Here is a 26,122-nt window from a genome sequence, read left to right as displayed (position 1 = left end):
GATTTCTCTTCTCTCCCCTGATTTACCTCCATTGAAGCGGCTGCGTCATTGAAAACTCTGCCCGGCTCTAGCCTTCCCTTTGTGAACGAACTCACGAAGGGAAGGCTAGAGATGGGCAGGACTTTCAATGACCTGGCTGCTTTGACAGGGTAATAACAATTTAACCCCCCCCCCCCCCCCCAGGGTAGCGCAGGCAAAGGAGGGCAGTGGTGGGAAGTGAGGTAAATGGGGTAAGTATGGCTTGTGGCGCCCTCCTGCCATGCTGACCTCATTTACCGGAGCCGGCTGCAGCACACTACTGCTTAGTACCATGAATTGTATCAAGTTGTGAAATATTTCCCTGGGGGGGGGGGGGGGGGAAGGTTTCACTCACTTTCATATCTAATGTATGGGATGGTTTGAGCTGTGATTTGGTCAAGAAGTTGTAACATATGGGAAGAGTCTTTCACATAAGCTGGTTCAGGCAGCAGAATTCCTGCAGAATTTGTTTGGTGTCTATAATCCAACTCCACCCTCCTAGCCCCAGTTTTGTTCTGCACCTTCCCTACCATTGTTGTTTGCAGTGAACCTGTTAGCAAGGGATTCCTACATGTGAGAATACATCTGGCCTACTTGTCCTCAGAGGAAATGAAATTTACTTGGGTGTAGTAGATGTTTTGCGAGGACAGCAGGCCAAGTATTCTCACATACCCTCACCTCTCCTAGGCATCTTCCTTAAGGTATGTCATCTTACTGAGTGACATATGCTTGTACATCAGGCACGAAGGCACCTGCGCATTCATGGTGGGGCTCTGCTAGAACTTTCTTAAAGCTATAAGTGCTAGGTAGCATCTATACTAAGCTCTGTCAGATTATATCACCCACATATGAGAATACTTAGAGGCATATTTTCAAAGCACTTAGCCTTCCAAAGTTCCATAGGTTTCTATGGAACTTTGGAAGGCTAAGTGCTTTGAAAATATGCCTCTTTGTCTGCTGTCCTCAGAACATCTGCTACAGGTGCGCAACTTCGCTTTATTTGAATGACTACATTCCCTGAACCGTGCATTCTCTCTCTGCAGCTCAAGTGATGTTTACTTTCAATTTACATCTCTTTGGAATTAAGAAATATGATCATATAGCTTGTGTGTGAGACAATATATAATGTTACATTTCCCTTTCTCTTGCATGAAGCTGGAATAAAACTTTATTTTATACGTTCTTTTTCTCAAAGAAAAGATGTATTTCCTGCATAGAATAAAGCATGTTAACAGGAAGTAAAACTTGCTGCGTTTTGGATGGTCAAGTGAAAACATTTTTGCTGTTGTCTTGAATTCTTTGGGGCCCAATCTTCAGCTGCTGGAGCTCAGCCTTTTGCTGACTGCTGCAGGTGTTATCCAGTCTTATATTAGTTAAAATAAAAACCATTATTTTTAAATTTATTAATCACAGAAGTTCAGGTTTAGTTTTTATTTTGCAAATCAATTTCACTTTAAATTTTGGATCGGTTGCTTTCATTATGCTGTGAAAAGAAGAGTCATGGATTGTCTTCTGTGAGAAAGTTGAGAACTTTCTCCAGAGGACACTGGGGGTTCTGCTGAGCTCTTAACCCCCAAACAAGATCTTCCAAAACAATTCTCTATAGTTCAAAAAAAAATTTCAGGCTGGTTAACCACTGGTGACTGTGTCATGTAGTTTGCTTTTCTGCTTCTCCTGCTCCTCAAGTAGAGAAGAGTTTTCAGGTTCATGGGACTTTTCCCTGGTAATAATTGGCCACATTCTACAACGTCATTCTTTCTAAATGAGAACTTTGCATCAGCTTTTGCTGGTGCTCTTATTGTATTCAAAGTAACTCCACACTGTGTTCTTCTTCTTTTGTCCTGCTAAAAAAAAAAAAAAAAAAATTCCTATTTGGAATCTAAATCACAGTTTAGTATATAATTTTAAAAATCACCACCTCATGCCATTAGAACTTTTGTCACCATGGATGTGGCAACTGAAAGTTGACCAGCTTGTGTTGTAGAGTTGATATTTCCAGCAGATTTATGATGTACTATGTCAGGGTTGAAAAATTCTGCGTGGCATTGCTGACGCTACCCATTCAAAGGGGTCCTGCTGGCACAGTAGCATTTTTAGCATGCATTAAAGGTACAAACAACCCTAAATCTTAGAGAGTCGCATGTATTTCGATGGGCATCTCTAGCGTTTACCATGCACTAAAAACGCTACCACGTCTTTGTAAAAGGACCCCAAAGTGGATGGGCTGTGTTGGCACTAGTGCACAGCCATCTGAACTAGAGGCTTAGTAACCTCTGTCTAGATTTTTCACACTTAAATGTTTTTTTTAGAATGGGTAGATAGGGACCTCAGACAAGGACCAAGGTTATGAAAATTGATAGGTGTCCAGAATGACACAATAATCAGATGATGATATTTGGTACTTTGGTTTGTGTGATTTCATAAGGATGACACAAGAATTCCCCTGTTGCTTTCAGAGGAAAGCCCATCTGTATCACTTAGTTTGACTCAGCTTTCCTAGTCTCCCACTTTGAAGGAGGACAGTTTGTTTTGCCCTGAGATTTTATGTACTTGGAGATCTTTACTATAGACAAATATTTCTAATTTGCTGAACATTCACATAAACCCAAACAACTGTAAGACAATCTAGACTTTGGAAAAAAAAAATGTCCAGCCCAGATGTGAAATGGATACAAACCAACTTTGCTTTGAAACAAACAAACAAAAAAAATCTAAATCTTTGACAAAAATAGTTGTGGCTGCCATTTTAGTCCACTTGGATATATAGAAACAAAGGTCAATATTAAGGAAATTGTAGATCAGATCTTATATTGCACTAACTCAACACATCTGTGACTAGCTTTTGAGTGTTATCCTGTCTTCATTAGATCAATGAAGAAACCTTAATTTGTGGCAGGCCACAGCTGAAACCAGTTGGAAAGAGAAATATGCTGATAGGTTTTATACCTCAAATAGATGGAGGAAATTACTGATGAGAGACACAATTTTAGCTCTTCCTTCTTTTAGCCAGTTTCTCCTCCAGTGCTTCTATTAGTTTCAGCAAAGAATCTTTCTGCAGAGTGATTGCTGTAGGGTGACCGTCTGAGCTGGTGCTTGCATTAAGTTCCATCTTCCAGACTTTCACCAGCAACACATTCAGTGAATCCAGCTTCTCCTCCATCTCTTCAATAAGGGCACAATGATGGGAACCTCTGCTTCCAGTTCTAGGTTAACCAAAGATAGAAAAATCAGCAATGAATAGAACAATGGTTCTCAGGATCCACCTCAAATATGTAATATAAGAGAGATTTGCATACTCATTGTGGATATTTTGAAAACCCAACAGACTGGGTGTGTGCCAAGGACTGGGTTGAAAATGCCTGAACTAGACAGATAACAGTCTTAAACTCAGTGAAACCTCGATTTCTGATATTGTAGTAGCTATTTGGTTTCAAGAGTATTGAGAACACTACCATAAAAGTATTATGAAATGTAGAAGAGGCTCACGAGAATTGTAGTTGGTATGTACTACAACCCGTAGCTGTAGAAACCTAAGGAGCTAGGAAAGTACTCTCGTGATAAAAAAAAAAAAAAAAAGGATGGAAAAGCGATGATAGAAACATTCAAAAAGCTATCCAGCTTCAATGAGGTACAGTAGAAGGTGGTAGTTTTCAGAGAATGATATGATCAAAACAAGAGACGAGAGAGGAAGAAGGTTTTGAGGCGCGGGAACAACTAATTTTTCACTTAGAAGGTGATGAGATAGGATGCCAAACAGTGGCAAAATTAGGTATGCATGGGACAAATAGAGACTTTATTTATTGGAAGGGTCAAAGAGAAAGGAGGCCAAAGATCAAATAGGATTTTGGTAGCACAGTAGCCAGGTATTGATGAGCAGATTGGGTGAATAAATTGGTCTTTCCCTGTCAACATCTTGTAAGTTTCTATATACAGCAGTGAAGATGGCAGGACTTGGGCGCTCATTTATCAATGAGTTCACAGAGGAAACAACACAGGGTCCTATATTTATAGGTACTTACTGAGTAGAAGTGACTCCTACCCAGATAACTGTTGTTTACTGGGGCCATCTACTGGTTTTCAGCAGCATTGTCTGGCTAATGCTGCTGATACTCTTCACCGACCACCCCAGCACTAGCCAGATATTGTTGGGGCAGTGTAGGGACACAGCTAAGGTAGTTGCTGGAAGTTATCTATCTGGATAAGTTAAGACAGCAAAATACTTATCTGGGCCCTGGCACTAAATATTGGGCTTATAGCCAGGTAACTTCAGGCAGTTGCTTTACAGCTAGATGTTCACACTGCTGGTGGGTGGGTACAGCCTGGCACTGAATATCTGAAGTTGACATCTAAACAATGCAGTGTTTGAAGTGATTGCTGACAAAGTGTTTAAATATTGGGGTGGTATGGTCCAAACTGGTCCCAACTAGTCTAAACCAGTTCAGACTGGCTCCAACTGGTCCAAACCAATCCTGACCACTTACAATGAGAGCAAATCATTCCTAATCAGTCCTGACTGGTCCCTACCAGCTTGACCAGTCTAAATTGCTCAGAATAAAAATGGTTAACTGGTTTCTACTGGTCCACACCAGTCATAACCAGTCTCAAATGCTCCTGAGTGGTCCAGTCCATACCAGTCCCAACCAGTCAAAACTGGTCCCAAACAATCTAAAACAGTCCAGACTGGACCTGACTAGTCCATACACTGTAACGTATTTATTAATTGTAAGCCATACTGTGCATGGCACATAATATCTGAAACTGTAATTGAAATCACAAAGCAATGTAACTGATTTAACCATCAATTGTAAGCCAAATTGAACCAAAAGTTTTGGATAATTGTGGGATATAAGAATGAATGACTAAATAAATACCTGTCCATAACAATCGTGACTGGTCCAAACCAGTTCGGCCTAGTCATGAATGATCCAAACCAGTCTCCAAACCTATTCAGATTGGTTTTTGCTCCTGTCCAGTCTCAACTGGTCTGAATCAGTCCTGATTGGTTCAAACTAGTCCCAAATAAAGCAATTCTGACTGGTCCAAAGTGGGTCTGACTGGTTTCCCTATAGTACTGGAGCAGAGCAAGGACAATTCTGCCTAACTTTACAGGTAGCAGCTATCTATATCATTAAGATAGGACAGAAAAAATGTCCTAACAAAAAATGCAGCAATAGCCACAGCAACTTATATCCAGCACCATCACTTAATTGTATAGCAGTGCCACAGCTCCATAACTATTTATCTGTTTGAAAATTAGTGTAAAGTCCACATGGGCAGTATGAAAATTGCTTCCAGAAGGCCTAGCACTGGTGCAGGCCAGAAAATGACGAATGATAGAATCAAAGCATGCTGGAAAATACGTGGAGGGGCATAATCGAATGTGAACGCCTATCTCCATGGGCATCTATGTCTGAAAATGGGCACGTGAAGAGGTGGGACAGACCGTATTTTCAAAAAAATGGATGTTTTTCAGCTGGGTGTTTGTTTTTTTAGCGATAATGAAAACTAAAAACACCCAGCTCAAAAACGTCCTAATCTGAGACATTTGGTCGTGGGAGGGGCCACGACTCATAGTACACTCGTCCCCTGACATGCCAGGACACCAACTGGGCACCCTAGAGGTCAGTGCGGTGGCCTTCAGACAACACTCCCACATGCATAGCTCCCTTACCACTGGTGCTGAGCACCCAACCCCCCTCCCCCAAAACCCACTACCCACAAATGTACAACACTACCATAGCTCTTAGGGGTGAAGGGGGCACCTACATGTGGGTACAGTGGGTTTTGGAGACCTCCCATTTACCAGCACAAGTGTTACAGGTAGGGGGGGATGGGCCTGGGTCCACCTGGCTGAAGTGCACTGCGGTACCCACTAAAAGTGCTCCAGGGACCTTCATACAGGCAGGCCTCTAGGACTTGTTGCTGCTATATAACATTGGCACACCAGTTGACACCTGAAGACTAATCTCTCCGAAAACGACCTTTATTGGAATAACCGCGTTTACTCACAGTTAACTGCAGATCATAGGTTGTGCTCCACTGGCAACGAGTCTCCATGGTACTCAGATTAGCAGTAGGTCTGAGCTGGCAGAATGGTGTACAATGCCCTCTTTCAGCCACATTCAAGGTAAGAACTAAGTTCTGTAACGTGGCTAACACGTGAAAGGGATCTAAAACTGGCTTACAAAAATGGCCACTACCTCATGGACTACTGGAAACAAAACAGGGCGCACTCTGACCCAGTAAGCAGGGGGAAAAGCACCATGGGAGTAGAGCCTACCAACTACCAACATCGTGAGCATTTGCCACAAGCTAGTGGAATCACGGAGCCCAATACCCTACACCCACCACAATGCATTGCTGATGTGACTGCAGTGCGCATAACAGAAAAGGTGTCACACTCACCCGAGAGCCACATCAGAACCAGGGAAAGGCTGTCATAGGATAGAACACATTCTGCTGTCATGGAGGTGGTTACGGCATTTGAGGCTGGCATACAGGTGGAAAAAAAGTTTTTAAAGTGGGGATTTTTTGGTGGGAGGGGGTTAGTGACCACTGGGGGAGTCCAGGGAGGTAATCCCCGATTCCCTCCAGTGGTCATCTGGTCAGTTGGGGCACTTTTTGGGACTTTTTCATGAAAAAAAGGGTCCACAAAAAGCGACCCAAAATCACGGTAAAAACGCCTTTTTTTTCCCGATTATCAGCTAAAGACGCCCATCTCTCCTCGGCCGATAACCACGCCCCAGTTTCACTTTCACCACGCCTCCGACACACCCCCATCAACTTTACCCATTTCCGCGACGGATTGCAGTTGGAAACTCCCAAAATCGGCTTTCGATTATACCGATTTGGGTGCCCACGGGAGAAAGACGCCCATCTCCCGATTTGGGTCGCAATATAGGCGTTTTTCTCTTTCAATTTATAAGTAGGCTAATCATTCAAAACATGTGGGGTCGATATTCAGCTGATGGTGATCAGCATTTTGCTGACCGTCACCAGTGCTAAGCTCAGAAATTCAATGCCAGGACATGTCCAGGCACCAGCATTGAATTTCTGGGTTTGCGGAACCAGCTAACACATAGTCGGTTAAGTGCGATATTTGGCACTTAATTGACTATGGGTTACTGCATAAAGATAGAACTGACTTTTATGTGGTTAACCTGAATATCAGCACTTAACCAGCCAAGTGCTGCCTCCGCCCTCAGAACGCTTCCAAAATAGCCGCTTTTGAGTTCATTGCTAACCGGTTAAGTGCCACTGAAAATAACTGGTTAGCCCCTGAACAGGCGATTGAACTGGCCAGGAGTTTCTGGCTGGTTGAAACACATTGCATGTTGACCCCTTGGTGTCCCCAATGGGCAATGAAACATACACAACGATAGCAAAACATTTTAGCGATTTTAACAATGGGGCTGTTTACTAAAGCTTAACAGACATTAGCGTGTGCTAAGTGCCATGTAGCCCATAGGTATAAAATAGGATTGCAGCATTTAGCACATGCTAAGCTTTGGTAACAGGGCCACAATGTTGCATATGTAAATAGTAAACAAAACACTAACTTGACTCCTATTAAAATAGGAACAATAAATCATCTCCTGCCTGGGAACGCTGTGGAAGAAGAAGACCATTAAAACTGTGGGAATTATTTGTGCTCACAACAGAGGAGCAAACTGAGCTGATACCTAATTCTTCCTGTGTTGTTCCTTGTCTTGGGAGTATAAAACTCTCTTTTCTTGATGGCCAGTTTACACTTCAGCACATCTTCAAACATCTGCTTTGATAACAGGTCCTGGTTTTTCATCAGACACTGTGCAGAAATAAAAGACAAGAATTAGGGACCCTTTTATAAAGTGGCGATAGGGCTATAGTGTGGGTAGTGAGCGGCAAAGCAGAATTACCACAGGGCACGCCCAGGCACCCTGCGCCATTCCCCAGCTAGAAAATCATTTTTATTTTCTAGCATGGGGGCAGAGAGTAGGCGTTCCTGGTGGTAACTGCGCAGTGTGGACACATTGTCATGTGCTACCCAATTACCACACTAGGAGACGTTAGGGGATCAAGCAGTAATGGCCGCACACTAATTTGCAAATTAGTGCATGTCACTACATCGATTAAACAAGTTGCACCAGGAGGAAAAGGACTTCAGTGGCTCAGGTCACGTCTAAATTCAATTTTGGACTAATGGCCCGCCCTACTTTGTCATTAGTCCTAAAAAAAAAAAAACCTCCAGCGCTTAATAACACCTGCTTTTCTATTTTCAATTTTTAATATTTTTTCATTTTGTTTTCTTTAAAAGAAGAAACCGCTTGTTTCAACAAGATTCCAGGTACTTATCTGAAGCAGTTCTAACCCGCTCTACGTCACAGCTGTTTCACCCTTGCTTCATCAGGAGCGTATTCATTTATGTTGCACTTTCAGTACCCCCTGCTCGTAGGATTGAACAGTTTCCGGGACAGGGGGTACTGAAAGTGCAGCATAAATGAATACGCTCCTGATGAAGCAAGGGTGAAACAGCTGTGATGTAGAGCGGGTTAGAACTGCTTCAGATAAGTACCTGGAATCCTGTTGAAATGAGCATTTTCTTTTAAAGAAAACAAAATGAAAAAATATTCAAAAAATGAAAATAGAAAATCAGGTGTTATTAAGCACTGGAGGTTTTTTTTAAGGACTAATGACGAAGTAGGGTGGGCCATTAGACCAAAATTGAATTTAGACATGACCTGAGCCACTGAAGTCCTTTTCTTCCTGCTTTAAAGCAAGTTGACTGCAACTTGCTTAATCGATGTAGTGATAGTTTCAGACAAGCAAGTTTAGCCAAAATCCGTTGTTGTGAAATTAGAGCGTGGCCATTCATGGCAGAAATAAAAATTATGTAACAAAAGAGAGGGAACAAAGTACAAACTAAAGTCCAAACAAAAAAAACAGCACCACGGGCCTTTAAAAATGGAACACAGTTCTTTAATGAATGAGCCTTGACAAAAAGACCCGACACGGGCCGTGTTTCGGTGACTAGCACCTGCGTCAGGGGTCTACATAGAATACAAAACATAGAAATAATATATTTTTAAAAATATTTTAAAATATAATGAGTAAAACCAAAGATTAATATTTAGACTCATCAAGCATACATATATAAGCCTATATAAACACCTAAAGCATTTAATATTTTAACATTGCATGTAATATTTTAACATTCTCATATATTATTATATAGTAATTTGAAAATAAATGGATAATTAATCAAAACAAAAATGGTAACTCACCACAGTGATGACGTGGAAAACTTGGGGAATAACTCGAATATATTCCTCTACAATATATTATTCCTTACTTTTGGACAAAAAATTTTTCATATATTAATATTATATGTTTAAAACGCTTATTTTAATTATTTATAATATATTTTATAAAAAGGTCATATTATATAATACTGTCTATAACTAAATTTCATATTCATAAAAGCTTAAACTAACAGGTCAAAAATAATTTTTTAAAACATTTTAAAATATACAATAAATTTCAAACATTACACTGATAATATCATAAACCTTCAAAAACATTCAAATCAGCACAGAAATGAATAAATATATACATCTTCAAAATGTTGTCTTTTTAAAATTAAGATCAAGTAATGCCACTAGATATTATAGTTTTGGCTTTTTATATTTGAAGATGTATATATTTATTCATTTCTGTGCTGATTTGAATGTTTTTGAAGGTTTATGATATTATCAGTGTAATGTTTGAAATTTATTGTATATTTTAAAATGTTTTAAAAAATTATTTTTGACCTGTTAGTTTAAGCTTTTATGAATATGAAATTTAGTTATAGCCAGTATTATATAATATGACCTTTTTATAAAATATATTATAAATAATTAAAATAAGCGTTTTAAACATATAATATTAATATATGAAAAATTTTTTGTCCAAAAGTAAGGAATAATATATTGTAGAGGAATATATTCGAGTTATTCCCCAAGTTTTCCACGTCATCACTGTGGTGAGTTACCATTTTTGTTTTGATTAATTATCCATTTATTTTCAAATTACTATATAATAATATATGAGAATGTTAAAATATTACATGCAATGTTAAAATATTAAATGCTTTAGGTGTTTATATAGGCTTATATATGTATGCTTGATGAGTCTAAATATTAATCTTTGGTTTTACTCATTATATTTTAAAATATTTTTAAAAATATATTATTTCTATGTTTTGTATTCTATGTAGACCCCTGACGCAGGTGCTAGTCACCGAAACACGGCCCGTGTCGGGTCTTTTTGTCAAGGCTCATTCATTAAAGAACTGTGTTCCATTTTTAAAGGCCCGTGGTGCTGTTTTTTTTGTTTAGAAATAAAAATTATGCCATTTTAGTGCTGCTCTAAAACGTGGCCAGGGCATGTGAGAAACCCACGCGCTAAACCTACAGCCTGCCACTTTAGCGTTGCTGTTTCTTCAGTGTTCAGACCTCCTGCAGGAATTATTGTCCTTTGAATTTGGTGAAAATCTGAAATTACTGCTGAGATTCTGCTATATATGCAACTGGAAGTTGTTTTGCTCAGCTGTGGAAACATTTGTGGATCACATCTGAGTAGCAATAAGCTGGGGGGGAATTCAGTGTATCAAAAAAGTGGTATTTAGGAGGACAGGTCGGGGGAAGAGAGAGGGCTGCAGGTGTGAGTGGGAAAGGGGAGGGGAAGGCATTATAGTATAGCTTTTCATATGATGTAAATCGCTTTGTCTTGGATAGCTTAAGTGGTATATTATGTACAATAAACATAAACCTACAGCAAGGAGTCTCTGTTACCTCCTGAGAAGACTCGGTGGCAGATATCACCCTCGCATGGAACAGCTCAGAGATAAGATTTTGAGTTTTCTCAGAGAAGGGTTCCCCGTTCAGAAGACAGTCGCCGATGGCTTTGAAACACTTACTATCCAGGAGACTCATTGAGAGCCTGAGTCTGCTAAAGAACATATCACTAAAGGAGGCCTTCAGTGCCTAAATGGGAAGATAAATCATTCAGGTACTGATATGAATCTGGTTTAAAGCTCTTAGCCTGCAAGTAACACAAAATTATGATTTATGAATGAAGGTGGCAAAATGGTAGAAAGGGCTGCACAATGGATTTGTACTGATGTAGCCTTTAGAGCAGTGGAGCACAAACCTGTCCTGGGGGCTCCCCAGCCACTAAGGTTTTCAGGTTATCCACAATGAGTGTTCATGAGAGAGATTTGCTTGCAGTGGAGGCAGTGTGCATGCAAATCTCTCTCATGAATATTCATTGTGGATATCCTGAAAACAAGAGTGCTTTAGAGCAGTGGTTAACCTATCCTAACCCACAGCCAGTTGGGTTTTCAGCAAATCCACAATGAATATATATGTCAAATTATTCATACAGCAGGTACTTAGCATATGAAAATTGAACTTATGCATATTTTTTTGTAGATATCCTGAAAATCTGATTAGGAACAATTCCAGCATGCAGCCTATCTTGAAAAAAGGAGCCTGTTGGAACGTTTCAACTTAAATAACATCCTCAAAAAATAATTTAATCAGTGTAAAGTAAGGAAATTCAAACTCAAAGGAGGAAATACCACTCAAAAAATCGGTCCATTTATGGTTTATTGTTATACTATTGGTCATTGATACTTCTTGTCCATTGCAGGCATATTGCCACAATGTTAAGATACACACTTCATGGCCACTGCTGTCCATTAACAAATGTAAAACCATGGTTACAATGTAAATGTCACACACTGCCACTGTTGCCAGTGTTCTTTTTCTAGTTACTTTTTTTTATTGATAACTGTTACTTCTGTTACTTGTTTATTGTTAACTGTAAACTCCCTGTTAGAATGTTATAAGCTACACAGTTGTTACTATATACAGTGATACCTTGGTTTTCGTTGATAATCCGTCCGAAAACAATGAAAACCGAGGCAATTATTTCCATATGAATCAATGTAAATCCAATTAATTTGTTCTAGACACTCCAAAATACATACCAAAAACACATTTTATAGAGAATAAATATAGTCCCATGATGGAGCTAAAGGGAAAGGGTTAACTTATTAGCAAGGGAAACACTTAACAGGGAAAATGAGATTTGAGCATGTGTGATTTTATCTTGCGTGTGTTGCATTAGACGCACAGGGTGATGCTCAAACAACGAGAAACAACGCCACAATGAGCAGGAGAACGTGTGGGTCGCCCTTTGTTTTTGCAAACTTAGCAACAAAAACCGAGGCAACCAACAAAATCCATGACAAATTTTTCACTGAAAAAATCAACGAAAACCGAAACCGACGATAACCGAAGTCAACGAAAACTGAGGTTTCATTGTATTTTATGATGTAAGCCACATTGAACCAAACATGTTTTGGAAAATGTGGGATATAAGAATGAATAAATGAAATGAAAAAGCCTTAGAGTGTCATAAGCACTTCAAAATGTGCTGTCCACTCCTCTTCCCAATCATAAAAAACCTTCTTTGATAGTACTTTCATTTACAAATATTCAAAAACTAAGAACTTAGCTTAGTTGACATGCGTTCTTAAGGTCCTCCAAACGTTTCACAGGTAAACCGCAGCTGCTTCAGAGATATGAAAAGACTGATTATGCAAACTCCAGCATTACTTATCCAGTGTCATAAGCACATTTTGAAGTGCTTATGACACTCTAAGGCAGGCCTTTTCCTGCTTTGAATTTGAATTTCCTTATTTCAAGCTGATTAATTTTTTGAAGGTTGTTATATTTAAGTTAAAGTATTTTCTGTCTTCCTTTTCTCTTTACAAATCCTGTTGGAAACACTCCAGTCCTGGTTGGGCTTTTGTCCTTTCAGGACCTAGTACTCCTGATTCTCGCTTTTCCATCGTCACTGTGTTTGTTTCTCTAAAGCCTATTTTCTGTATGGTTAATCTTTTGAGGTGGACTCTCTAGCACCTTGCCCTGCTCCTTAAATGAAGTAGTGTACGACCTTTTGATACCTGATAGAACAGCCTCTGAAAGCCTGGATCTGAGTCCTGAGGAATGCACCCAGCTGCAATGTGAGCTATGCAGTGTATCAACAGGAGACTGAAGCTGCCGACAGAATCCAGGTATTCTCTAGCAATGAACAGCTGCTTTGTAGAAGCCTGCAGAAAACATCCCAAGAATGGACACCCCACGCCCCCCCACCCCCCCACACACACACATGATCAAGGAATTATATAATACAAGCTCAAGAGTATATACTGTGTGTTAGTGTGGAATACATTTTTAAGTTTTAGGTGCTTAGGGGTGAATGTTTAACACTTCCCGCACAAACCTTCCCAGGATACAAGGAAAATATTCATGTTATGAAGTTAGATTAGTGTGATTGCCGCAACCATTTTCATATGCTTAAGTCTGCCGCTTTACTGTTTCAATGGAATGCAAAGGTCAGGATATGTTTTTTCCAATAACTGTCACTAGGTAATTTCTGATGTCATTAAACAACAAGTAACTATTTGGCAATACAGATTAATCCATGGTGGTAATCCATGGCTGACTTCTCTGAGCCAGGCATGGAGTTTACTGGAGGAGAGAGTTGCATGTCTTTAGCATCTGTAACCTCTTCTTGGTCAGGCTGTGCGTTTGATCTGGCATGCTTTGAAACATAAACTAGGATATAGTCTTGAGTGTGCTAGATGGGATCCCTTTGAGGCAATTTGATTAATTTGGCTCTCCCCATCTTCCCATCCAGCAACTACTTCAAGGGTTTTGGCCTAGCCTTTAACAGTAGCTGCCTCTCTTTCTCACGGATGCCAAGTTACCCATCTCCAAGCTGGGCACTTTTTGGCCAATCCTGGTTTTGAACTTAGATTCCAAAGCAGCGTGGAATTTGAAATGCATGATTCTGCCCATTGAAATCAGTACTGCAAGTCCCATAATGAACCATGATAGGGTGGTTAGAAATCCAGGATTGTCCCAAAATCTCCAGCCTGGGGTAACTTGGTATCTCTGCTGTCCTACAGATTTGAAACACATCACAAGGAACTTCCTGTTTTTTTTGCGAGAAACAGGAAGTGTCTTGTTTCATGTTTCAGACCTACAAGCAACAGAAAATGGAAATGAGATTCTGGAAAAGTACTTAGGTTGATCCTGGTCTCTCTTCACCACTTTCTCTTGTTGGTTTTCTCCTAACTGGAAAGATAAAATGATCAGACAGCACAAGTACCTTCTGGTGTAGGCCCATTCTTATGGTATGAACCTTAGATATCAGGGCTCATATGACAAGGTGGGTGTGCAAAGCAAATGTTTGCTCAGAATGCTACAACTCCCTCTCAACCAGCCCTGATTTTAGCTACTTCCTTTATTATATCTTCTACTAGGCTTTCATATTCAAGTTCATGCCTGTCTGAAGGTCTTTGACATATGGAATCAGTTACTAAAAACACATCCTGAGCATCAGTTGCCATTTCCACTCTCCAGCAACTGTATGGTTGGGTGTAGAGGGGGGAGCATGGGATAAGGTGCAACAGTAGCAGCCCAATGATCTGAAGCAAACCTCCAGCCTCCTCCACCCCAAAACTAAAAAGGCCCTGGTGGTCTAATGGGACAACTAGCTCCCCCACCACCCAACCAACCAACCAACCAACATTGAAGAAACTGACCTGATGGTATACTGGGATTGCTAGTCCCTCACCCCACCAGCTTGAAGAAACTGGCCTGACTGCTAGCCCTCCCCATTGGCACCCCCATGGCCTACCTCATCATAGTTGGAGGAGGAAGGGACTATCACTCCCTCTGGGTGTCTCCTCAAAATGGTGGTGCCCTAACCTGCCCGGTGCATCTTGGGTGGGGCTTAACTCTTACATGGAAGATAAGCCCCACCCAGCACATCCCAGGATGCACTAGACAGGGCAGGGCGCCACCATTTTGAGGGAGCGTCTGAAGGGAAGAGAGGAAGTGCTAGTCACTCCCTCCTCCAACTACGACAAGGTAGGCTGTGGGGAGGGGCAGGGGATGCCAGTGGGGAGGGCTAGCAGTCAGTTCGGTTTCTTCAAGGTAAGGTGGGGTGGGGCTAGTGGTTCCATTAGACCACCAGGCCGGTTTCTTCAATGTTGGTTGGGCGGTTGGGTCATGGGGGGGGCTAGTGGTCCCATTTGACCAGCAGGACCTTTATAGTGTTTAGGGGGGTGGGGATGGAGCCTGGAAGTCCACCAGACCTCCAGGCCTTGTATTTGGCTCAGGTTTGACAGGTCCAGGCTCTTTTTTTGACAGCCCAGACCTGTCAAACAACTTATACAGGAGGATTGTGCCTTGGGCGCATGCCCAGGCACAGTCCTCCTGCAGAAGTACCCCTATGATCAGAGCTAATAGCGTACCTAAATTTGCATGCTCTTACATCTGATCATAGGGATGTTAATGCCCCTTGCTGTTCTAGCGCTAATTTTAGAGCACTGTTTGGAACAGGGCAGGGCTTCTGATTGTCTGTGCATAGGTGAGGCAAGTGACTTGGGGCAGGGCATGGGGCGGAACAAGGGAGGTGTCGGGCTTTTCTCTGTCAAAAAGTTGGAAACCCTAGCTACAATGCTACTAGATAACTCATTATTTCTCAGTCCTGATCAGGGGCGTAGCCACGGGTGGGCCTGGGTGGGCCCAGGCCCACCCATTTTCCCTCCAGGCCCGCCCATCCGCATTGCTGTCTCCCTTTTGTCCCACGGAGGCAGCGCTTCCTTCCTGCCCTGTCTTCTCCCGAAGCTCGGCTGCATTGGTCCCTCCCTGCAAGTAGAATCCTCATTCGCCGGTCGCGCAGCTACGCTCCTCCCCCTGCCGCGTCTATCTGGCCCTCTGTGATGCACTTCCTGTTTAGGGCCGGATGAACGCGGCAGGGGGAGGAGCGAAGCTGCGCGACCGGCGAAGGAGGATTCTACTTGCAGGGAGGGACCGATGCAGCGGAGCTGCGGGAGAAGACAGGGCAGGAAGGAAGCACTGCCTCCGTGGGACAAAAGGGATAGAGACAGCGCGAAGGATGCGGATGGGCGGAGTCGGCGGACCTGGATGAAAAATGGCTGAGCTGCTGGGACATGGGAGGGAGAGGAGGAAGGGGCTGGAGGGAAGGGAGAGAGTTGCTGGGACATGGGAGGGAGAGGAAGAAGGGACTGGAGGGAAAGGAGAGAGCCGCTGGGACATGGGAGGGAGAGGAAGAAGGGACTGGAGGGAAGAGAGAGAGCCGCTGGGACATGGGAGGGAGAGGAAGAAGGGACAGGAGGGAAGGGAGAGAGCTGCTGGGACATGGGAGGGAGAGGAAGAAGGGACAGGAGGGAAGGGAGAGAGTCGCTGGACATGGGAGGATAGGGAGAGAAAGAGGGGAGATGGATGGAAGGATGCAGAGAGAAAGGGGAGAGACTGGAAGGATGTGGAGAGAGAGAGAGAGGGGAGACTGAACAGAAAAGGATAGAGAGATAGAGACACTAGATGGAAGGATCAGGAGAGAGGGAAGATGGGTGGAAGGATGAGGAGAGAAAGAGGGAAGACACTGGATGGAAGGGTAGGGAGAAAAAGGAGAATCTGGATGCAAAAGAAAGAGGGGAGCTGCTGGATGGAAAGAGGGAGAGGACAGAGTAGGGAAAGACTGGAGAATAAGAGGAAGGGGCATGTGGAGAACAATGGTGAGGAAAAGATGAAAAGCCATAGGTGGTGAATGGACAGGAAACCCTGGCAAGAGAAAGACGAAGGAAAGCAGAATCTAGAGACTGGGAGCAACACAGTGAGAAAAAGTAAATGGCCATACAACAAAGGTAAAGAAAATAATTTTATTTTAATTTAGGATAAAGTAATATGGTACCTGTGTTAATAAAGTTTCAGAGACCAATACTTCCTTCCTTAGGTCAGGAGAGGATACCATAACAGCGTTATGCTGACCTGAGGCAGGAGGTTTTGGCCTCTGAAAGCTCATTGAAAAGGGTATTAGGCTTTTAAATAAATTTTCCGAAACCTGATGCACTGAAAAGCAGCACGTTACCCCTATGTGACAAATGCATCTGATTAGTGTGACTAAATTTTGCTGGGGAAGGGGGAATAGAGAGAAAATTTTGTGCCCACCCACTTTAGGTTCAGGCCCATCCAAAATTGGCAGTCTGTCTACGCCACTGGTCCTGATCACCTTTTAATGAAGTAAATGTTTGCTGGAATATGTATTCTGGAATCTGTGTGTAACAGCAGTGCTATCCAGTTAATGGTGATATTCAGATTGCTAGTCAGATAAACTTAGGACAGCCTTTTTGGTTTCCAAACTTTATCCGGTTTGTTATCCAGTTAGCAGGCTTGATATAGCTGCTAACCAGATAACCTCTGGCTCTACTCAGACTCTGCTTATGGACCACTGTCTGGACAGTGAGGTCAAAGGAAACATCTAGCATTTATCAGTTAGCAGCAGCTGGTAAGTGCATAAGGCCTTTGAATATTGGCTGATAAATGTATTCTTCATCTGATATCCAACAACAATTATAAGTGTGCAAACTTCTGTTTACAAATACCCTGTGCATTTTTTTCTAGCAAAAAAGGTGTCGGTATTCAAATGCCTGCCCACCCTTCAGGGGTTGGGTAATCATTGAGGAACCCACCTCAAAATAGCCAGGCCCCCTGCAACCAGTCACAGAATCTATGACCAGGTAGAATTGGTGTGTACAGCCTGAGCTCTTTCATTAAAACTTGGGGACCATGGGTCAATTTTAGCAGACAATGGAAAAGGTGCCGGTTACGCAGTACCCCCAAGTACCCCCTTAAAAAAAGTCCTGCAACTAGCACTCCAGAAAGATCAACATCTCTCACACACCTGATAATAGAAAGAGTGCCTGAAGGCATTTTCTGTATAGTTATTTGCAGGTAAGCTGGAAGCAATGTTCAAGCTGATCACTGGAGCCTACAGAAGACAAATTAGGATACATCAGTTGGAAAACTGCAGCAGTAACAGGTATCTTTCTTATGTGAGGCTAGAAAGCATTCCAGACACCACACTTTTCATTGATGCTCTAAAGTGGTGCTCTTAATCTGAGTCTTTGTCTAACTGGTGCTCATTTTGCCAGGTTCGTCTCTGCTTGTCTGGTCTGTTCTGGTGATTTGCTCTTCTAACAGTGGAGGAAGATGCATACTGACATTGAGATAACCCCTCCCCCCCCCCAAAAAAAAGGTACTCCAGTTTAGTCTTACACCTAGTTTCTTAGACTTACAAATGCTTTATGACATCATTTTTTGCATATGAAAAGCTTTGACATAGTAACATAGTAGATGACGGCAGAAAAAGACCTGCATGGTTCATCCAGTCTGCCCAACAAGATAACTCATATTTGCTGCTTTTTGTGTATACCCTACTTTGATTTGTACCTGTGCTCTTCAGGGCACAGACCGTATAAGTCTGCCCCGCACTATCCCCGCCTCCCAATCACCAGCCCCACCTCCCAACCACCGGCTCTGGCACAGGCACAGACCGTATAAGTCTGCCCAGCACTATCCTCATCTCCCCACCACCAGCCCTGCCTCCCAACCACCGGCTCTGGCACAGACCATACAAGTCTGTCCAGCACTATCCCCGCCTCCCAACCACCAGTCCCGCTTCCCACCACCGGCTCTGGCACAGACCGTATAAGTCTGCCCAGCCCTATCCCCGCCTCCCAACCACCAGCCCCGCCTCCCGATCTTGACTAAGCTCCTGAGGATCCATTCCTTCGGCACAGGATTCCTTTATGCTTATCCCACACATGTTTGAATTCCGTTACCGTTTTCATTTCCACCACCTCCCGCGGGAGGGCATTCCAAGCATCCACTACTCTCTCCGTAAAAAAATACTTCCTGACATTTTTCTTGAGTCTGCCCCCCTTCAATCTCATTTCATGTCCTCTCATTCTACCACCTTCCCATCTCCGGAAAAGGTTCGTTTGCGGATTAATACCTTTCAAATATTTGAACGTCTGTATCATATCACCCCTGTTTCTCCTTTCCTCCAGAGTATACATGTTTAGTTCAGCAAGTCTCTCCTCATACGTCTTGTAACGCAAAACCCATACCATTCTCGTAGCTTTTCTTTGCACCGCTTCAATTCTTTTTACATCCTTAACAAGATACGGCCTCCAAAACTGAACACAGCCTCTCTTATTCTTCAGCTTATCTCTTGGCACTCAGAAAACACACCAGGACCACATTTTGGAGCTGCTAGGGTGTCAGACTTCCAAATCTGGCCTTGATCTATAAAATTCATGAGATACTGTGACTGAATTCTAATTGGTAAAAACAGTTTTCAAACCAGTTTGGGATCAATAGGACTGGGTTTGAGTTTGCTTTTTAGATAGCTATAAACTTGTGACATTTCATGGGAGAGTTGCTGACAGACAGCACAAGTTATAATATATTCATCTACTCTTGAATTTTAAAAAAAATGGTGCTTCTCTTCAAGACAACAAGATCTTTGTTTGGCATTGGGATATGTATAAGACTTACATGGATATGAGGCATTAAATACTGGATGATGTAGATCCCATATTGGAATACAATAAATTCTCTTGGAGAAAGGTTTTCTGGTAGCACTGGATCAAGGTTCTGTTTGCAAGTCAACTGTGCATCAAATGTATCCATGAAGAACATTTCTATACCAGCAAAGAAAAACTATCAGAATTCAGATTTGTGGGATTCAGCCACTTCTCTTGATTTGATGGACATGAATTCTATAAGTCAACATTTGATGTATAAAGGGGTTAATTTTAAATCTCTGCATGGGACCTGCAAGCACAAATTCAGGGTAGGGCATAATCTACATGTACAGGGATTTCAAAATTAAATCCCCATGCGCTGTTGGCTGGCTTCACCCCCTCCCCCCCCTCTTTGAATCAACCTTTCATGGTGCAAATAAATGTACTCTTGCTGTTTTAACCTGAAAATGGTTCAACCCTCATTTTTCCTAGGTAACCACCTAATTAACAGGTAAAATCATTTCAAAATTGCCCTCAGCATGAGTACAAATATGAGCTTAATTTATATACATTTATGTATTCCAGTCCAGATCACAATTCACATTCATGAATCAAAGCAAATTTGCATTTGTAGAATCATACAACATGATGGTAGATAAAGACCATAAAGCCTATCCAGTCTCCCATATATAATAACTACCACGTTCTGTAACTTCTTCTTCTCCCTCAGAGATCTTCTGTATTCAATCCATGCTTTCTTAAATTCAGATACCATCACCATCTGTACCACCTCTGCTTGAAGGCTGTTCCATGCATCCAACACCAATTCTGTAAATAAATATTAGCCCTTTCATCCTCATCCTATGTCTTTTCATCCCAGAGCTTCCTTTCAATTGAAAGAGGCCCACTCCTGTGTACTTATTTATTTATCAATTTTATATCCCGCATTATCCCAACAAACTAAGCTTGTCACAAAAAATATACATAAAATGCAATAAAAACATAAAATTCAAAAAAATAGATTACCTTGGAGATATTTAAATATCTTCTCATACATTCCCTTTCCCACTTGTCTTCCAAAGTATACACACTGAGATCTTTAAGTCTGTCCCCATATGTTTTATAATGAAGACCATTGTCCATGTTAATAGCCACCCTCATGACCAATTCCATCCTGTTTGTTTCCTTTTGAAAGTGTAATCTCCAGAAATGCTCACAGTATTCCAAATGAGGTCTCATCAGAGATTTATAAAGAGGCATTATCACCTCCTTTTTCCTGTTGGCTATTGCTCTTCCTATGCACCCAATTATCAATCTGGTTTTTGCTATCAATTTTTCTATCTGTTGTAGATAATGCGCACGGGTGTGCACCTTGAAACAGAGCGAAAGGGCACCCTGAAACAGGGCAAAAAAGCAAAAGCTGTGTGAGCCGGAGACTTATGATCTGATAAGACATTCTTGCATGCAAGCAAGTGTGGGAAAGGGGCAATTATGAACAGACAGAAAAATGTGATTTAGCAACAAGAAGGGAAGCAGATAGTGTTGAAAGAAAACAGAATGATCTTTAAAGAAGATAATTTATTAAACCTATGTGAAGCATTGTTTAAAATAAAGGTATATAAACAGTTGAAGCTGTGCATTACTTTGGAGAGACAGTGGCAGAGAACACTTATGTGTAGCAGCGCTGTCCTCCCATGAGAAACTATAGATTATACTTATACTTTGGAAAATAAACTAAATTGCTTTTCTCATTCGTGGCCTTCCTGGTCTTTTATCACTTCAAATTGTGGGTGACTGGTACATAATTATTTTGGGGTGGTGGTAAAAAGACTAGAAATATAACACAGTTTGGCCATCTTAAGATCATCAGATAAGATCACCTTCAGATCCTGCTCTTCTTTTGTGCACACAACTGCTATACTATCCTGCTCCCTTTGTTTTTTACTGCCCAAATGCATGATCCTGTATTGTTAGCATTAAATCTTAGCTGCCAACTTGTAGACCATGCCTCAGGCTTTGCTAAATCCCCTCCCATGTTATCTACACCTTCCAGGGTGTCTGCCCTATTGCAGATTTTCGTTATCATCTTTGAAGAAGCAAACATTTTCTGACAGCCTTTCAGCAATATTGCTTACAATAAAGAATGAATATAAAATACAGCATGCTCATAGCTTCCCATTAAAGCTTGTATTCTCATTCCTTATGACTGAGAGAAAATGATTCTTTAGTCCATGGATGGCAAAGTCAGAAGTTAGGTATGCAAACACCTAATCATAAAAGGGAGCTGGCATGCTGCTGAAAAGATGTCAGATTAACTCCTCCTCCCCCTAGGTTGCGTTTGAATGTAACATCACTACATTCTGCCCATGGTTTTGATAAGGTGCCATATTAATACCTTCCTCTAATCACAATTTTCCTAACACCTCTGCTACTAAGCTTCTGCTAACTGATGTAATTCGCTCACCACTTGATTGCTACTGAATTTGAACCTCTCCCTCCCCTCCCATGCCCTACAATGGGAATTTCTCTCAATGTCTCTTTTTCTGCCATCATTTTATACATTTCTATTATATTCTTTATTTCTCCGTGGACTATGGAAATCTGCAGCTTTTCAGCTCTTCGCATTCTCACACTGACAGTTTGGTACTGGTAGCTCACATATGACACCATAGCTATGTCACTATGGTCTCTTCATCAGAATGGGGTCTGGTTTCAAAAGTAAAGTTTGCTGTGGGCTGTGCTGGAGGGTTACCTCTGAAAATCCCATTTCCTCGGATGACACCAGCTCCAATGGCACTGGCTCTCAGTTGGCTGTCTATTTCCTTCAGAAGTGAGAGAAGACGAGAGGACTCGGTCATTCTGGTCATATCCCAGCCTATGGGAGTAGACACACATTTCAGCAGAGAGTACTCACAGATTGCAAAGATACTCACACCTGCCGTCTGAAGAGTCTAAAAACATCTTGAGAGAAATGCTTACCCAGGACAGGCGGAGAGTGCAGCTGAGGATTCAGGGCAGCAATTCTTAATGTGGCCACCTGCTCAGCCTGTTTCAAAAGTCTGGTATCTGTTTGGGTAAAATGCAACCTCTTATGAGCAAGGAATGCTTAAATCCACCACTTGACCTGTTGCGTCCCTAAAAAATGTCATTCTGTAACTTTCAACAGTCATGCTGGGTAAATTCATGTCTATTCAGAACTATTAGATTTTTCAAAGTATCAGCTTGTTTCTTTTTATGACTGCATTGCTTTTCCTGATGGTACGGCTTTAGGATCTCCTTCATTTTCATTTCCAAATATGTTACATTTCTTCAATTTTCAAATAGTTGTGGAATGAAAGACGAGAGAATCTCTTTATCATAGCTATGCTCCTTCCCTTTCCCTCTACATTTATTTCACTGGAAAGCCCCAAGGGATCCTTACAAAACAGCCTAGCATGTCTCTTTTGCAGCATTCTTTGGAGGTTGCTACAATGGACCATTCCACATTTTGTGTTATTGAGCCCTAATGTTCAGAGAAAGAAAACAGCTAACAGAGTTCAAGAGAAGGCATTAAAAAAAACAAAAACCTCCCCTTATATCCTGCATTAGATTAGTAGAACAGATGTCATAGTTTCAGATATTTGGAGGCCGATATTCAGACGTGTTTGACTGACCAGGATCGGCACCTGGCTGGTTAAGGACAACTGACTGTCTGCCAATAATCAGCAGTACATGGCTGGCCATGCACCACTGAATATTGCTGGTTAGTGGCTAGCAGCTAGACGGTTATATCGGGCGATATAATCAGCTATCAGCTGATTTTTAAAGTCAGGCTAGCAAAGTTTGGTGGCCATATTTGGCCATGTGAAACCCTGGAATATCTATGGCCAGTCTTTAACCAGCCAGCACTAAATATTGGCTTGGCTAGTTAAAATTTGACCGACCAAAGTAAAACCGGATATTCAATGCCGGTCACTGGAAACAGACTAGAACAGAATATTGTCTCTCAGCGCTGACCATGAGAGTTAGCCAAAGTCCCGTGGTCTGAAAATTGACCTCCAGGTGTACAGTAGGATAATAGCTGTAGCTTTATTAGCAACAATGTAACATAAATATGCCTAACCAGAACAACCTGAGCCAATGTTTGGGTTTAGTCCCCTTCCTCCCCAAGACAAGATTCTAAGGGAATATTAAAGGGGCAAACAGATTTACTGATTGAATGTTTCAATGTACAGTATGGATGTCACACCAGAGAAATAGAACAGATTATTTTAATTGAAAAGGTTTTTCTAATAAAGTTGTGTTAGAACACTACTACAGTGTGAGAAGTCTCTATTAAAAGTAAAGATGCAGTACAGGACGTCCTTAGGGCCTTGAAGCAGTGCATCTCCCTATCAGAAGAATCTTGGGTTATGGTACGAGACAACCCTACCATCCCCTGTGTAGAAAGCCCTCTTTCTTCTCCAGTGAGGTCACAGAAGGCATGGATCTATACTTGTATTTTATATCTATATCATTCTATATAGTTAGACACATATGTACATATTTATCTACTCCTGCTTATATCTCTTTATATATATTTTTTAGTTTATTAGCACTGTCTACTGCTTTGGAGCTAACAGAAAATGACCATCAATAATTTGATCTCTGACACTACACAGTACCTCTAATATCTTCATGGGTCCCTAGGGCATTTCGTTTGCATTTTGTTGCTAAACATGTCTCATAGTAAGTGAATAATATCATGGAAGATTAAAGAAGAAAAAAAGCGCTGCTAAGTATCACCTGGGGATCTCTTCCAGCTTCCTGAAACAATGGTAACGTATATGTCAGCTGCTGGAAATGACTCAAAAATGAAACCCTCATCTAACAGGTAGCAGGTGCCTTCTGAGAACAATGGTATTGTTTGTATTATCTGTTCCTCCCTGTATAATGTGAAGGACTCCTTTCCATATGTCACTCTGTTAGAAAGGACAATTTTTTTTTAGGGGAAAAGTTGTGCCTTGCAATGCAGAAAGTGTGGCACAGAAAAGATAGTTCAATCAATCCCAAACATACTCTCCCTTAGAAGTGTCAGCACCCGCTGCCCCCGATCTCCCAAACTTTCTCGGTCCCATGCAGACCCAGTCGCAGGGTGCCTTCTTATTTTCCCTCTATCTTCCTTCTTCTGTTTTTCTTCCATTTTCTTCTTCAGTTTTTGAAGATCCCGCTGGAAAGTCTTTTCCAGGAAGACGACAGTTTCGTCATATTCTTCAATCACTTTCTGAAAACAAACGCAGAGGAGAAAGATGCACCGTTTTGCAAATGTAGCAGTCATACTTAAAGCAGTCAGAGCTGAGATTTTTCATATTCTGTCTTGATTGAGCAAGGTACTGTCTACTGAAAATGCACGGTTGCCAGAAAATACTTTCAATAAATGAGGTAAATGTATCCACCTTTAGTTATTATGATAATCCAGTGTGCCAGTATCAGATATAATTGGTCTGCCAAGGTTAATAAATCTCTCTAACCATCAACTATCACATAAAGTTTCTGCACCATCAAAAGGGTGACCACTTCGACTTTCCTCCAAATTAGATTAAATTCAACTGTATTCTGACCTGGTGAAATTCTTTAAAAAAAACAAAAAACAACAACAACCCTGTGTTTAAAAGTGCATTTCAGCAAAAGAACAATACTGGTGCCAGTAGGGTTCCCACACCTGTTGGTCAGCATTTTACAGGACCAGGACACTGTACCAGTGACTTCACAGTGAGAATCCTGAAAGGTAACTTTAAAACCATACAAGAACGTAAGACCTTTGAAGTCAGAATGATTGAATATTTTAACACCCAACAGAAAGGACTTAACAAGGATCTGGGGTTCCTAGCCCATTATAAACCATAAAGCTGTATGTCTCTGTTGATCACCCCACCCCTCACCTATCCACACCCATCCTGTTAGAATATCAATGATATGATTTGATGTCCCCATGCATTCCTCCTACTCACCCCCCTCCTCCCACCCTGTCAGATTGTCATAGTAATGCTTGAATGTTTTCACTTATATACACTGTCAGCTAGCACATTTGCTTATTTCCGATCTGAGGAAGAAGGGCAACCTTCGAAAGCTAATCAAGAAATGTATTAAGTTATGTCCAATAAAAAAGGTATCATCTTATTTTCTTTTCCATGTTTTATTTTGTTTGATTTCTATTGATAACCTTAAGAGTGGACTAACACGGCTACCACACTCCTCTACAGCAAAAGAGAGGAAACTTCCAAGGTAGTGGATTACTTCCAAGGTAGTGGATTACAAAATCAAAAGAAAGAACACCTACTTTACCCCTCCCAATGTCAATAATCATAAACTAGACCAGTGGTTCTCCACCCAGTCAGGTTTTCAGAATATCTACAATGCATATGCATGACATAGATTTTCATACCAAAGAGGCGCAGTGTATGCAAATCTATCTCATGCATATTCATTGTGGATATCCTTGAAAACCCGTGTGGCTGGGTGTGTCCCGAGGATTGGGTTGAGACCTAGAAAGCTTTTGACACAGTGTAAAAGCAGCTCTCCAATAAACAGAAGAAAATTGCGTACAATTTTTCTCCAGTAGAAAAAGCTGCAATTAAATATCTACAGAACAATAGTAACATCACCATCAAACCAGCAGACAAAGAGGGGCTGTAGCGATTATATCCAAAC

General features: G+C 41.5%; 1 protein-coding gene across 1 annotated transcript in view; it reads right to left on the bottom strand.

Annotated features, from left to right (window-relative positions):
* Positions 1 to 2,749: 2,749 nt before the first annotated feature.
* The window catches only part of LOC115482138, a 66,085-nt gene continuing 42,712 nt past the window's right edge, over positions 2,750 to 26,122 (bottom strand). The window contains exons 17-25 of the mRNA XM_030221710.1: positions 24,491 to 24,695; positions 22,433 to 22,519; positions 22,206 to 22,328; positions 19,485 to 19,630; positions 17,827 to 17,913; positions 13,013 to 13,159; positions 10,833 to 11,024; positions 7,701 to 7,825; positions 2,750 to 3,221 (exon numbers count right to left, since the gene is read on the bottom strand). Coding sequence (XP_030077570.1) covers positions 3,005 to 3,221; positions 7,701 to 7,825; positions 10,833 to 11,024; positions 13,013 to 13,159; positions 17,827 to 17,913; positions 19,485 to 19,630; positions 22,206 to 22,328; positions 22,433 to 22,519; positions 24,491 to 24,695 — 1,329 coding nt within the window. The 3' untranslated portion in view covers positions 2,750 to 3,004. The remainder of the gene's footprint in view (positions 3,222 to 7,700; positions 7,826 to 10,832; positions 11,025 to 13,012; positions 13,160 to 17,826; positions 17,914 to 19,484; positions 19,631 to 22,205; positions 22,329 to 22,432; positions 22,520 to 24,490; positions 24,696 to 26,122) is intronic.

The sequence above is a fragment of the Microcaecilia unicolor genome, chromosome 12, assembly GCF_901765095.1.
Source record: "Microcaecilia unicolor chromosome 12, aMicUni1.1, whole genome shotgun sequence".
Lineage (NCBI taxonomy): Eukaryota > Metazoa > Chordata > Amphibia > Gymnophiona > Siphonopidae > Microcaecilia > Microcaecilia unicolor.
This window is presented reverse-complemented; position numbering and strand designations above follow the sequence as displayed.